Raw genomic sequence first — 16,941 nt, 5'->3', positions numbered from 1 at the left:
CAATCACGATTTGTTAAAAACAGACATGCCAAGTATTAGTTCTTGTGGGATGTTTAATTTCACTTAATGTTACTTTTGAGATATTAAAGACTGATACGTAATAAACGTATGCTCAAAAACCATTATTGGAAACGTTGAATGCGGCAGAAATGTATATTGTTCTTAATTTTATTATCGCTTTGTTATCGTTGCTGATTTTAATGTCTTCTTAGACCTAAGAGGAATAAATTTATTTACCAAATTTGAAAAAATATAGTTCAAGATCAATCCTGATACAGTTCGTATTATTATTTCGTTCTAGCGGTCTCTACCTTTCCATGAGGACTAAATTTAAGGCTTGGTGCAATGCCTGTACAGCTGGTGTTCACGTCATCAAAGAAAATCTGCTGAGAAACACTAAACCATGGGTCGTACATGATCCATCGGCTATTGCATGGGCAATTGGGCATTTCCACTAATTTTCTATGATATTCTTCTTGACTGTCTTGATTTGCCTCGTACCATTCCAAACACTGTATATCAAAGTTTGATAAAGATGACCCAAGTGACGTGAGACGATATACAATTATTCCAGTCAGACCTGCCGAAAATAAGCAATAAATAGCAATTGAGAAATTCAGTAGATTTGAAATATTTTCTAAAATCAGACCTGAAATATTATACATCAATAGGTTTCGGATAATGTGCTTGAATAAATTATGGTAATATTAGAAGTGAGAACTGATTCAACACTTTGTAATGTCAGATTCAGATTCTACCCCGATGAAAAGCTAACTGCTGCAGCTATTCATTATTCATTCCTTCTTTATTTTTTTACCTTCTGATTGATTCTTTTCTCAGAACAAATATTCCGTAGTGACAGGTTGACCGGAGTCTATTCCCAGTGTGCTATGTAGAAAACATTTATCTTTCCGTGAGAATGCATATCAACATGGGAGATTAAAATCTGATGTTTTGCAATTTGATATGTGATGAATCAATTAGTAGGAACTGATTTCTCTGCTATGCAAAGCAGATTGTCGCAGATGCTAAATTCTCAACAGCAATATAAACTAAGAAAAGAAATGTTCTCATATTGCAAAAGTAAACCAATTAACTAAGAATGCTTTGATTTACTTGCCGAACCATGTTCTAATTTATAGAAAGAGTATCAGAAAACAAAACACAATAAACAAACCATTTCACCGTGTTGAAGTGCTAGATAAAGCTGTATTTACCGTTTGTGTCTACATGCATGTCAATATTGGCAGCCTGTGAAGTAAACGAAATTAGATGTGTTTTAAATTCCCCGGTGTTGAAATGATATCCGATAAATACGTTGTTCTGTCGCAATTTCATCTCTCCAGGAAAGTATGTGTACATCACAAAGGTATTGTATCCATCTGTTGTTAAAACCAATTGGAACGTAGCACTCTGAAAATTTAATTTAAATTTAAATTTAATCTATGTTCGTGTTAATGTACCTTAAGTTCCATCTAAATGTTAGCGCAATAGTCTCACTATTTACTGCAATAATAATAATACTAATAATAATACTAATACTAATACTAATAATGATGATGATAATAATAATAATTTTATCTAAAGAAACAATACTTGTAATTGTTGTTAGTATGAATACTAGTAGGATAAAATCTGAATACACGAGCGTGATCAAGATATAGCAGTTCATATATGTAAACGGAGAACAAATATACGTGATTCTTTACATCGGAATATAATATTTTCCGATGATCCGTATCGCTAATTAAGTTCCATTTAACTATTAACAATGTTTAGAGTCAGTAATGATTGAATATTGTCAAATCATATTATATAATATGACACTGCTTTACAGTTCTAGTAATTACTTAAGTTATGTTTAGAGATGTAGAATTGATATTTTACCTCATCGCTCCTTTTATCGGCCGGATAAGGTGAATTCTTGTACCAGGTAGCAATAAAAATCATCGTGGCCTTAAAGGGTGGTTTTCCTTCCAGCTCGTTTAAAAGTCGTTGTGTTTTAAGAACATTCGTGTTGTTGACGAGTTTCTTGTCTTTGAGAACATCATATAGTTGGTAATATACTTTCCCGCTAGTATTGACCCTACTAGTGTCAAGATCCGTATAGTAAGGGGCCAGGAAAGAGTATCCTGAATATGCTTTGACATCATCAGACGGATTTGGATTGGTATACTCTCTTTGGAAGGAAACCAGACCATTTGTACACACCTAGAAGTACAAAAATATTGTTAGTTAACAGCATAGCTACATTCTGCACTCGTTCCCTATTATATATATATATATATATATATATATATATATATATATATATATATATATATATATATATATATATATATATATATATATATATATATATATATATATATATATATATATATATATATATATATAATGAAGAATTTGCAACAATCACTATTGCAGATATTACAGATAAACACTCGTATGAAAATGTATTGTAAATGATTCACACAATAATATAAACCGTACAAAAAGTTAAAGGTTCTAATGGTTAAATTTGCTCTATATGCTAAAATGTTGACGAATGAAGTCTGTAAAGCTGTAAGATCTAATAAGGTCCCAAGAGGAACATTGTATGCAATTATGTAACCGCAAGAAAGTCTCAAAACCAAATTAAAATGTGACATGTCTGAGCATTTAAGTGTACTGACACGCATATAAATATATATATATATATATATATATATATATATATATATATATATATATATATATATATATATATATATATATATAGAGAGAGAGAGAGAGAGAGAGAGAGAGAGAGAGAGAGAGAGAGAGAGAGAGAGAGAAAGGCAGACAGACAGAAAGACGTACAGAAAGAGAATTACAACAAACACAAACACAAACAAAAGCAGAGATTGTACACTAGACCTGTTGATACCATTAGACAAATAGTATGTATCAGGAAAATTATTTATCATACAGGCAAAACAATTTAATTTTGTCTCAGAGAGATCCGAATCTTGGTCTGCCGGTTACTGTTACTGCATCCACCAAACCATATGCTGATCCTTAGAAATACGATCACATAAAACAAGAACACAGTAGCTCCGGTTGAAATGCATACAGTGGTTAGTATAGAAAATACAATATACTCCAATCAGAGTGGATATCCATTTTCCTATAAAATCCAAGAACAACACTTTCGATTCTGTTTAGGAGAATCTTTATAACAACACTCATAGCAAGTAGACACACAATATTTTTTTATTCATTTCCGTTACCTATTTATACAAAAGTCTGTGGATTTGCGTGTACGTGTTGCATGAAAAGTAGTAGAGATTCTACTGTTTCTCTTTACAAAAATAGTAGAGATTGTATTGTTTTTGTTTACAATGTGGAGACTTTGAAAAACCCCATGGATTTGTGATGAAATATATTGAAGTGTCCCTTATCATGATCATTATTATTGCCGTTTTAGATTTTGTATGATCCTGCTCATATCGTTATTATTATACTGGTAATGATAACTTATATCACTGCATCAGGTGGTTTTGCAATAAAACTCTATCATGCATTTGCACACAACGCAACCACAACATCAAATGTTATTTTCTTCGCATTAGATTCATTCTAATATTACACTAATGGTAATGATGAAACGAAGGAAAGGTTTAATTACTGACTTCACGACGTACGTGTTTTGAAACCTATTGACTTATTATTGCTTCAAATATTGTTTCAAATAATGTTAGTGTTAAATTTTACAGTGACGTACATATAGTGTATCATATTTGCGTCCAAATATAGGCACTGGCAAAATAGTAAGTGGTTCTCCGCAGGCATCATCCTTAGCATTCAGAACGTTATCATTGGCGTCTTCCCCAAATGCAAATAAGATACCTATACGAAATAACAGATACGCAGCAAATATTTCAAACATTTTGAATCTTATTGTTAAACGACAAAGTATCCCAGGAACCAATTTTAAATGTTTCATTGATTCTTAGTACTACGTGGCATACATGGATTCGATTGAAACATAAAGCTTTAATGATATTGGCATCATTGAGTCCCTGTGTATACATATATAAAATATGTTGATCTCCTACGCCTTAAATATTACAGCATGTGTGTCTCTTTAGAAGTTTTACAACATACTGATATAACAAGGATGTAGGTTTTAAAGTATTCAGAAAACATTCAATTTGCATTGACATCATTACGAAATACACTTTACACGTAGAAATTGTTTCGTGTTGTTGTTGTTGTTGTTGTGGGGTTTAACGCCATTTTTCAGCACGATAGGCTATACATGGCGGCCAGTATTAATGGTGGAGGAAGAACCCGGAAAACCCCGGAAAGAACCACCGACCCACGAGAAGCTACTGGCAAGCTTTCTCACATGCCCACATTGGCTGAATCTTAGACTCGAACCGCAAATTGTTTCGTAGTCTCTTTTATGTTATTTAGCTTATTATGCAAGTTATTTGAGTTCAATCGGAGAGGTAGTGACACCTTAGATTGCTAAAGGAAAGTGAACATTCTTCATATTGTTTTCAAGAGTGAGTTGTAATAAATGTGTCCGTTATTTTAATATTTCTTAACGCATCATCATTTCCAATTCTAGATCTTTTATTGCTGTCCATACCTTTTAAACTATAGCCTATCTTTGTTTCCCAGCAAGAATTAACATATTCAATGACAAAGCCCTTACTACATACTACCACCTTTTGTACTTTGGCCAGGGACAACGATTATCTGACACACACACATACAACATTCTGTACTTAGGACAGGGACAATGATTATCTGACACACACACACACACACACACACGCACGCACGCACACACACACAAAATACAACATTCTGCACTTAGGCCAGATACACTGATTACCTGACACACACATACAGCATTCTGTACTTACATCAAGGACAATGATTATCTGTCACATGCACATACGACTTTCTGTACTTAGGCCACATGAGACAATGATTATCTGACACACACATACAACATTCTGTACTTAGGTCAGGGCAATGATTATCTGACACACACATACAACATTCTGTACTTAGGTCAGGGACAATTATTATCTGACACACATACACACATACAACATTCTTTACTTACATCAGGGACAATGATTATCTGATTCACACACAGAAACGAATTTCTGTACTTAGGCCAGAGACAATGATTATCTGACATAACACATATAACGGGAGCCCTACGTGTTGGTGTAATAGTCATATGAAGATTGACGATAACAACTTAAAGGAAGTATGATTAGAGTGTCAAAAACGATAACATATTTGGACATACATCAAACTGAGGAGAACAAGTCATATTCACTGTGTAATTAATATAAACATTTCGAGATAAATAATATGCCCCAGAAAGTAATCCTCTAAAAGTTCAATTTCTTCAGATGTAATCCAAAAAGAAAGACTATGTGTAAACGCGTAATGTACGAATTTTTTCAGCTACTCTTACTTAAGTAAAAGACAATTGATTGTTGATACAATTATTTCGCATAAGTCAAGAAAGATAGTAATCATAGTCCAAAGAGCAGGTGCTCCTATGGGTCTGAACATTCTATTGTCTGGAGAATAGTCAACATTAATACATTCATCACGATGTTCGTCAAACCATTAAGAGACAATTATTCATGCTAACAATAAGTATTCATACAGAATACATGAGTACTTAATATTCGATAGAATCAAACAAAGTTCCCAGAAATAAAGTACACAATTTATAAATAAATGCCGGAAATTAGAAATGTGATGCTACCAAATCGTATGCAATCTTCTTGTGGAAAGTACTAATGACCCTTACCTGATGAACAATTTTGTCCTTGCCATCCACGTGAACAATTGCATACGTATGAACCATCAGTATTGGTACAAACCCCACTGTTGCTGCAAGGGTGGTAGTCACACTCATCTATGTCTGAAAACAAATATCGAATACAGACCACCCTCAACGTATGAGAGAGATTAGTGACCATTGAGAACAGGGGTGAAAAACATAGAGCCGGATAGGGACCACCAGAATTATTAGTCCGTCCCAAACACCAGGTCTTTTGTTAGTGACACATTAGTGTATATTTATCGTAGTTCATGTTACGTATCGTCACCGTGAAGTACCTTTATGTCCAACCTGACCTGAAATAGCAACCGAGTTGTATACCCCTGGTTTAGAAAGAAAGACAAATACAGATAAAACCAACACTAGAAGTACATTGAAATATTCCTTAGTTATCAACACCTATGAATCATACTGTGATGTGATGTGATTTTGATTTTTAACGTAGCTTTAACAATTTTTCAGTCATATCGCTACGATGTCTGCAATGTGGCAGTTTATAGTGATGTCTAGCACTGGGGCATCATGCCGCAGACATGTAGCCTGATGTCCCACCCAGTCACATTATCCTGACACAGGCCGACCAGTCCTAACACTAACCTCTTAATGCTGAACGCCAAGCGAGGCAGCTGTTAGTACCATTTTTTAAGTCTCTGGTATGACTCGGCGGGGGATCGAACCCACGAGCTCCCGCATCCGAGGCGGATGCTCTAACCACTAGGCCACCGGAGCGGTTGAATCATGCTTAAATGTAAAAGAAAGAAACTAGTTTGACAACATCAATAGTATGTACTAAAGCTGCTCATACTCATTTTGAAATTTCAATATATCAGTTAAAATGTACCGAATTAGAAACAAATGAATGTGGTGGATCTATATTATTTGTTTTATGCATGATAGTAGATCGTCAGGGTCATTGAGTAGAGAACATATTAAATTACCAATTTTGTCCATTTTGTACATTACTTACCTTGAGGATTTTAGGTTTGTACTTTAGAAAGAGGCCATTTGATTTGACAAATATGTTATTTTGGCCTTTTGACATTGGAAGATGTAAGAAGAAATCTTGTTGACCATTGGATCGAATGAGTTCAGGTCATGAAATTCCGTCTCCCATAGTTGACCTAATTGTCCTGATTGGTTATCTGTTCAATGTATCTACCTGGTTGACAAGGTCACATTGAATAAACGTTCGACACTCATTCGTTTGTGCATTACGTCTTCGTTATTCATATAATGAATGATGTATTACAAATGATTTATCCCTAGCATAAAACAAACAGATTTAGTGGAGAAAAATAGTTATCTCCAATTCGTTTGAAAAGATTGAATTTACTTATTTTAATTTTTCATTGGAACTACACAATACCTAGATTTTACGATGCAAAAATGTTTTAGAATTACTGAGAATTTATCTAAATACACGTTGGATTATATCATTTTGATACTCGAGACTATTGACTAATAAGCACAATATATTGCAATTCATTTAAACACCATTGGAAAGTATTAGGAATACTCGAGATTTTTGGACTTCTGATATAACTTTAGGATTGTTTGGGATAATATAAGTTGTTTTTAATTTACCGCCTCTATTGTAGGGACAAAAATGATTTGTTAATGTTACAAAAGTGTTAGTTTTCGCTCTTTACTGTACTTAGCTTACGACCATAGAGACAATGGCTGATATTGATATTTATAGTACTAATCGCAACGTGTCAAGATATGAGGAGCTCCAGTAAAAGGACACAATGAAGATGATTTAGCCGAGTCAGATAATAGTTTTTATGTGACTTCTGGTTAACATCTAATGACGACATCGAATTAGGTGATTGTACCCGATATGGCTGCGGCAACCGCTTCAATGATGACAACTGTCGATTCCCTGGCTAATAGGGTTATCTTTTTTGCATAAAACGCATATGTTAATGAAATGAATGAACAGAAGATGAACGTTAACACGTCTTTAATGGGAATCTAGGATGTCTTTTCGCTGTCGTTACCACGTGTTGAACTCCTATCAGCCAGCACCAGGCATCAGATTCTGACAAGTAAGGGTATGGATATAGCATCTTCATTGTTCCTGATGTTGACACTAGTACCGTGAGAGCCATTGAATCAAATGGGCTTTAAGTTCTGTTTCAGAATACTGATCAGCGACAATCTTGGTCACCGATTTTAGGAGAATTTCTCACGGTGTATTCAAAATATCGTACCATGATGTGCGAGCTATACCCTAATCGTGGTAAAGAATTTGATGAAAGGGAGATAATTTCCGTTGCCATGAGACCTGGAGGAAGTGTATTCTACAATCAGCGCGGATTCACTGCTTGAGCTTCAGTCATGTATGATCAACAAACTCCAGACTAATTGGTGCAAACGGTATAATTATATTGTCCCACATGCAGCAACTGGGAGAATTTTTTTCTTCACACAATGACTAATAGTTTAAGCCATTTCACCGAGCAATTCCCATGTAATACCCATATAATACCCATATAATATGTGTAGAAACGCTTTAGAACAGAACATCAAATCCATCGGGACATAAAGTCTGACAAACGTGGACGTCCAAACCATTCTTATCAAGGCAAGGAAACATGCTGAATTTTAATCTGAACTGGCTGTACTTCATTACAAGAAATACGTCTCAATGTGCAATGTGACAAATAACTATTAAGGTATTCATTTAAATTAACACTGTGTAACACTCATTTGAACTAAGATAGTATCACGACAAGTCTGTAATAGTAGGCATGATAGGGTTTTGATTTTGGCATATACTTTCCTATACTACAGTCTCTGTAATGTACAAAGAATCTAATAGCTAGCAAACAACTAAGCATTGTGGCAGAATTCTTACTGAATGGTTGGATATCTTTTAGATACATTTTCTCTCCACCCAACCCCTCTAGTTTTTCAGATGTGTATAATCTTCTTGACATTGTCGAGGGCAAATATTTTGGAAAACAGAGACTTAATATGTAAATGTCATCCCTTCACTGCTCAGAAATCACCAGCATTGATGACCTAATTGACAGGGGTAAACGTTCTCTGACATATGAAAGGATAGATGATTCCATTCAAACGATGCAGATTTCGAGGTGTGGTTCTTTGATGTATAAGACAGTCATAACAGATGATTTTATACCAAGGGTGTAGAACACTTAGATCAATATTTCATGTTCAGTCTCCTTGATTTGGACAACGCTCGATTCCAAAATTATTCAACGATTTAGCTAATCAATAAGAACTATTGTTTTAGTCACATCTGTAATCTTTCAGATGATTAATCTTTCAGACTCTACTACTGCAGATGTTGACCGCATGATGGCACTTGTCATTCTAATATAAACTGGATCCTAGCTCCTATTCAACAGATTTTCTTTCATCGGGAAAGCTGTACCAAGATAAACCTTTGCCATATAAACGTTTCAACCAGGAGTATTGTGCAGGACATAACATTTGTTTCGTATCCTTTTCTGTTGGCTACGTCAGTCAAAAACTGCATCTGGATACATAATGCAGACTTGAATTGGAATTGTAGCATTCCTTTCTTCAGAAATTAATCAGTATATCCTTCGATCTTACGAATGAACTTGCATTTGCTGCTGACTTTGAACTTTATACCTATGCCCCTTTCCTTCATGACGTTGGTGTCTACTTTCAAAGGAAATGATTTGCAGGTAAACGGCCTAATGGTATTTCCATTCATAATAAGGAATCATCCCTGGCTTTACTTGAACTGTACCATATTGTTGAAGCTGCTTTGCTTTGTGACTTCCCCAATATCATTTTAGACGTGAAAATCAAGCAACACTTTCTATAATTAACAAGGTACTTTTAAAAAGCCTTCTTATTATGAGACTGAAGCAGAGACTCTCACTATGACTTACAGCTATGGTGTGACTGCCCGATACTTGGAGCTGCAAAACGTGATTAATTATCTTGCTTCCAGTGAAGCAGATTTCCTTTGTTTGCACCAGAAGGTATTATAGATCCAGTAACATGCCTACGCCTGTACGAGAGGCGTCATCTGCTATCTCTGAAATGCTGCCATCAGCACTGCATGAAACATATCTTACCAATCTGGTCTACATCATTTTCTCAACTCATGGTTATAACTGACAAACGTAAAGGATCCGGACTTCCTCGAATTTCTGCTGATACACTTCTTAATTATATAGCACATTATTATTGAGTGCAACATTCGTGATACAGCACCATAAGAGCTTCCTTGTGTAAAATTTTCTTGCATATATATCTTGTTGATTTTCAAGCAACTTTAAACCAGATGGACATCAGTGATTTTGTTTGTTCACTATTTTAGGAGTAGTAAAACGTTTGCAACCTAATTGTCAGAGACCAATATGTCTTCACTGGAAGGTTTGATACTACGCTCCATACATGTTTTCAAAATGTCTCAGTTGCAGCTGAGTTCTTTACTTTGAAAATCAAATCCTCAAATGTTTATCGTGTTTGAAAAGAGACTACTTTGTATTTTAAATTTATAGGTCGCTATTCATCTATGTTGAAATATCTGCAGATGCATACTAGCTTGGGTGCTAGTCCAGGGGACCCATTGTTTGTGGATATATCTAACCTTGCAGTAACACGAGCATCGTTCATACATGCTTTACTCAGTTCTTTGCAAAATCATTAGCAATAGTGGGTTAATGTTTGTTTCTGTTTTTCGCTCTCGTAAATTGATTATTTATATCAATATATTTATGTATTTTAGGTTACTGCATTTATATGGGAAAATATGAACGAGTTTTTCCGATGGAAATACTGCACTCCTAAGGTCGTGCAGTTAATCCGTCAGACAAAACGAGCTCATATTTTTCCATAGAAATGAAGTTACCTTTTGACCATATGTTCATTTTTTTCTATCTAAGAGTTAGTTATGTAATCAGATTTACAATACACGAAACAAAGTAAATGAAATGTATGCCGGTTTCCAAACTAAACACATAAACGCAGATTCATCATTGCACAACAGCAGCGTTATTAATGCGCACATAACTCCGCTTAGACAAATTTGAGCTTAATCGCGCGCTAGAAAGAACTTTTGAACACAAATGGCATTTTAGTCTATTTAAAATTGGAATCTGGAGTCAACTTTTATCTGGGATGATTAGATTTTGGTATTTTTATCGCTTCTACGAAATGGCATGATTATGGATTGGATTTATCTATGCCAATTCTACATGAAGTACATCTGATTTCAGTGGCGATGGAGCAGTGTGTTGACATCTGCAAGTGGTTCTATTCTGTCATTGAATGTTTGGAAACAAAATATGGGGAAAATATGAAGTATTTCAATTGTAATTATCAAAAAGACGCTATGGAATATCTTGTTCATTTTATTTTGAGTGCAGTAAGGAGGATGTAATTGCACTAGGCATGAAATCGAAACTACAATATAATTTCGAATTGAGTAATCCATTATCAAGCTTTTGAACCCATGAAAATATTTCATGTATTTCGGATTCGCAGAACTAAGAAAGTACATTTTGAGGAAATACAGGATGTAAAACTAAGTATATTATTTGCTATTTTTACTACTAACTAAATAAGACACGTTTATGCGTTGTCGCTTGCATGTTATTTGTGGGAACCCAGCAACTGCATGACCTGTCCTGCGCATATCGCTAGCCAATATCCGGAACATTGTTTCAAAAAAGTTAACGCTAAATAATGCAAAGCAGCTGGTATGTGTCTGTCCACGTAACATATGCTTTAGTTCATTTAGAAATAAATGTAATCAACCAAAACGTAAAGTCTCTACTACATTAGTGTACATGATTTATTTACAAAGTAATTCCTAATACAATATTTGGCACACATGTCGTGCACAGAGTGCAATATGAAGGTGTGAAATATCGTAAAATATTGCACGATTCGGACAATGTAAGACTAACGGAGAAAAAATGAGCATATAATCAATATACCATAATTGTACGCAAACAAAAGTAAATTTCTAGCGCTCGAATAAATAAAGCATGGATATTGTTATAATCGTCTGTTACACTAATATATATATATATATATATATATATATATATATATATATATATATATATATATATATATATATATATATATATATATATATATATATATATATATATATATATATTTGTGTGTACACAGGTGTGTGTCTGTTCAGGAATTGATCGGCATGAGTTTCTCAGGTTACCAAATTGACCATTGCATTATATTATAGCGATTCTATACTTTGCTTGTAAAAGAAGATTGCATCCGAACGAGTCTGTAATAATTACAAAAGGGTATTAGGTAATGTTGCGCTATTGATTCATTATTTACTTATTGACACTCTAATAATTGAGTTATATTTCATAAGTGCCTACATTCTCCGTTGAACGAAAATTTCCACATTTCATAATTGAAGATCAGGCTATTAAATTTTCAAGGCTAGAAAACTAAACATTATTACGGTAATTGCAAGTTCTGCACGCTTTAATGCCACTGCATGCATAGATACATACATACCTACATGCATACATACATATATGTATGCATACATACATACATAGATACATACATACATACATACATACATACATGGCATTTATCTCAAATAGAATATATAAAAGCATCAATATGTTAAACTGAATATTGGTCATTAAACAGCAAAAACAAAATTAAAAGAACACAATATTTGCATTCATTTTTAATGGAATAGAAAATCGTGCAGCTATTTGATTGGAATCACATACATTGTTGGAAATATTGGTGACCGAATGCACGCTGACAGTTCAGTAAGTTTGTTTTATAGCAAATTAATATATATGCATAGTGACATCATCGTTAACCTTGAGCCCACCTGATGTTAATAAGATTCAGTCAACTATATAATGCTTGATTAACGTATGATCCATAGATGGAGCAACGGATAACTCATGGTAGGATAGAGAGATTGGTATACTGTCATCATTGCTATTGTGTTCTTTGTCTGTGATATTGACAGAAGTCCTAGGAGTTTAGGCCGTTGGTTGAGTTTTTTGTTGTTGGTGTCACATAGAAATACCTAGTTGATCTGGACAATGACGGGGAACAGAAAAATAGCAATACTTCCAATGTACTTATATATAGAGCTCAATACGGACCTACTTGATATTATAATTCTGACCCATCATAGTTACATCACATTTTGATATTATACGCAATTTAGACTATATAACCTCATTATGCAGGAGCAATTGAGATAAGTGATGAATCTTTAATGAAGTGTTCCGATGCTATTTTTTCTTGAGTTTTCTAAATTTGTCACCTCAAATAACAGAATGGAGTGTCGTAGACTATTCAAACGCTTACATTGTCACGTGTATATAACAAACATAAATTATATAATATTGTGTTAATATGACATATTTTCATCTGTCATATTCATTAAACAAATATGAAAGTGCAAGTCTATGATTAGGTAATGACATATATGAATTGATAACTGTACACCTTTCTAAACCGCAAATGAAATTATGACATCGTCTGATCCATATATCGAAATATATGATAACAAAGACTCACAAAAGAACACAAGGAGCTGGAGCATATCGTAGGGAATTCAAGGAATTTCTTTTGATTGTCGTAGAATTTAAAGGAACATCACTTTTATTCAGACACAAACCAGCTCACTGATATACTGACTCTTAATACGCTCAACCGGGATAACGTCACTGGATCCATATAATTCTAGAAAGCGTATACAGGATATACCAGATACGTTCTGTTGCTATGACTGTACACACACGAACACGTGAACGTATAGTTTAGTGCTCGCCTTTCTAGGAATGTTGCCTTTCCAAGTTTGAGCAGGAGCTGGGATTGCAGGAGTCTACCTCGCGGTGTGTTTGGGTTTGACCTGTAATACACGATGCCACAATACTGTGTATCAAATATGTCGTTGGTATAAAAAACTAGGTGGCGGACACCATGCTGTGCATACTGTTGATGATATTTGTTATGCATTACTGAGTGTCAATCATTTAACTAGCTTGTCCAATGAATTTAAGATGTTTCCCAGACTTAATTACAAAAATCTTTAGGAAGCTAAAGCACCGATTTGTGCAGCTCAAATATTAAGAAGGTAGACACATTCATTAAACATGTTACTTTCTTGAATCTTCCAAAGAGGAAAGTACTGCTGTACTATGTTTGATATGTCCAGCAGTCGCATAGATAATTCACTAGAGAGTCAAGTACATACCAGACCCGAACATGAACTTAAAATGTTCCTTTAATTCGGGAAAAACAAAATGGTTGACATGCTTGTCCCAAGTAGGTTTGTTAAGTTTAATTATTTTGTTTAATTTATCAACTAGATTTCTGTAAATTAATTTAATAATGTTATTGTTTGTTTAACTACATGTTACTAGTATGAAACAAAGCAAAATGGCGAAAGAGCAGCATAAATATCGGACTGAAAGTGTACTCTTGAAGTAATTGCAATCGTCACATTGTCCCCAATTTTGAGAGAGAGATAAATAAATACATGTTTACAGGATATACTGTACGATGTGTGATTATTTTGGTTTTATATTTTAAATCTTGAGGTATCTTCGTATGTATATTTTTGAATTATTTCGATGAGTCAATATACCCATGCTCAGTCCACAGTCTGCCGTACAAATGGGCGGAGCTCACGAGAATGCACGAATACAATATATCTGATACCTAATAGTGACACGTTTTATATCCAGGGTGGTGTGTTGATTATTTCAGCAGGTAACTATTATAAATACGCCTTAATCGTGGGGCTACTACGACAACTAGCAGTTTTACCAATTGAATCATCGTTGATAAATAAACGGTTATTACTATTAATACTAGTAGCATTTGTAATAGTTTTACAGTATGAAGTTATTGCTTGGTAATAAATGTGTGCAGAAGAAATATTAAAACAATAAGATCTATTTAAGCTCATGCGTATCAGAGCAAACCAAATTTCGTTCATTAAATGTCTTAATATGTTGCATAAGATTTAAATGTATCAAGACACAAATTTACATATTCTGTGTGATATCAAGTACAAATTTTAGTAATGGTAGTAAACCATTAATAAAGTCCAGTGTAAATTATAATTCTGATCTCAATAAAATTTGGAAAATTCTTAGATATGAACCATAGTTTTTGCTGCATGTAAAAAGCTTGTTGAAGAAAGATGATGGTCAAAACATTAGTTTTTCACATGAAACAATGGAAGAGAAATGCAAATTGAACATTTTAATAACGTAGCATTTGGCATGTATCTGAATTTCAATTAGAAGGTTATTAGAGGCGTTTTACAATATGCGGTTATTTCATGCTGTGTACAGTAAAGATATATCTAAAACTTAATTCGGTTGTGTACCGTTATATGTTCATACATCTGGATGCAGAATATACTTCGTGACGTCCGTATTGGTTTAACTATAATACAGTTTTATTCAGCACGTTTACATGTTTGCCCATATCTTAGAAGAGGTATATGACAAATTTAATTAAAGTGTGTACCTTTGCATGTTCTCCCATCTGTATCTAGAAAATACCCCTGTTGACATGCACATGTTGCCGTCCCATTTTCTACCAAGCAAATTTGACTGCAGTTGATATTGCCTACCTTAGCACAGACGTCAACCTCTGCAACAAGAATAGAATATAATGAACTTAGATATTACAGTAAACCTAAACTTACTCTATTACATTTTAAAAGTTTCAATTTGGATGATTGTCTTTCTCAGAATTGTAACGTTTGCAAATAAAGGTTTTCAATTGCAAATACACAAAATGCTTTCTTAATTCCTTATACGTAAGTACAAATTTGGATTCCCGTGTAACTTTAATCATATGTGACGAAATGATTACATATAAGAATAGGTTTGAAACAAAGTTATGACTAGTACAATTATGTCAATATTGTTGAATACATTTGTATAGCTGCTTGAAAAACCAATTTTTCTATACTTGCAAATCAGAAAAAGGGAATATTTTAAAACGACGTTCGTTATGATTCACGAGATGGAAGGGCAATTGTAATAATATTTATATATTTAACTTATTCGCATATCTGTGTATCCGTATTTAGAACTTATCCGTAATAACAATAGCAGATGAACTGTCCCAGATTATTTTTACATATTCACATCCTGAAATTCCTAGTTTACATTCTTCCGTGGCATGACACGACACGACACGACACGACACGACATGACATGGCATGATATAATATAAAACATTCGTGTGATTATTACACCAATGTGATACAAGTACTCAGTACCATTCTTCATAACCGTTTATGTAAAAATTGTTTTACTAAAAGCAGTCTTCAAACGTGTTCATTTAGTACATGCTCTTTCTGATCCAGTTGGTATCACTTTTTAGAGCAGGTTGTTAATTGGATGTGAGCAAGCGGCTAAAACTTATTTTCTGTGACTAACCTGTTAATTTCTTAGCAGGCTGATATTTGAGTGTAATTAACCCGGTCTTATTTTCTGTACTATAATAATGCTCAATATGTACAATTAAGGTAGTGTGTACGTAGCGAGGGGCATACAGCTGCCGTTGGATCCGAAATAATGAACTAAAAGTAATGATAAATACATTATGTTCTGATGACCGTTCTGTAATATTATTAAGGAAGAATATTACACATATTATCGTAAATCCAACAAATATATGAATGAGTTAAACTAAAACCACTGATCATATCATGCATGTAAAGATTGATACACTATGCCGTTATTCTACCATTACACGGGATATCATGTTCGTAACCGAATCTACTATTTAGGCCGCACTTGATAACTTATTCTTTTTTAAAATACAGATAACGGGTATTTATCCAAGTGTAAATGATACTGTATATAGTCAGTTCAAAGTTTGTAAGGTTTCATTTTTATAAAAATCAATTTAATAATGACGATTTTACAAGATTTGGTTTTATTTGAAATCATCTGGTTGAAAGAGTATGCTATACATATTTATGATCATGCATTATCCGCAAAATATACAGTTAACTATTTCTTATATCTCATTATATTTTATATTTTTATTGCTGTTGTATTTTATCTTTGAAAATTAGCCGCAATATGATT

General features: G+C 33.9%; 1 protein-coding gene across 2 annotated transcripts in view; it reads right to left on the bottom strand.

The window, feature by feature from the left end:
- The window catches only part of LOC149791330 (uncharacterized), a 187,140-nt gene that overhangs the window by 43,018 nt on the left and 127,181 nt on the right, over positions 1 to 16,941 (bottom strand). For both annotated transcript variants that reach the window (XM_089969860.1, XM_089969859.1), the window contains exons 30-35: positions 15,362 to 15,487; positions 5,813 to 5,926; positions 3,746 to 3,870; positions 1,888 to 2,211; positions 1,218 to 1,413; positions 312 to 580 (exon numbers count right to left, since the gene is read on the bottom strand). In XM_089969860.1, the coding sequence (XP_089825986.1) occupies positions 312 to 580; positions 1,218 to 1,413; positions 1,888 to 2,211; positions 3,746 to 3,870; positions 5,813 to 5,926; positions 15,362 to 15,487 (1,154 nt within the window). The remainder of the gene's footprint in view (positions 1 to 311; positions 581 to 1,217; positions 1,414 to 1,887; positions 2,212 to 3,745; positions 3,871 to 5,812; positions 5,927 to 15,361; positions 15,488 to 16,941) is intronic.

The sequence above is a fragment of the Sinohyriopsis cumingii genome, chromosome 9, assembly GCF_028554795.1.
Source record: "Sinohyriopsis cumingii isolate HCF-2022 chromosome 9, ASM2855479v2, whole genome shotgun sequence".
NCBI classification, from domain to species: Eukaryota; Metazoa; Mollusca; class Bivalvia; order Unionida; family Unionidae; genus Sinohyriopsis; species Sinohyriopsis cumingii.
This window is presented reverse-complemented; position numbering and strand designations above follow the sequence as displayed.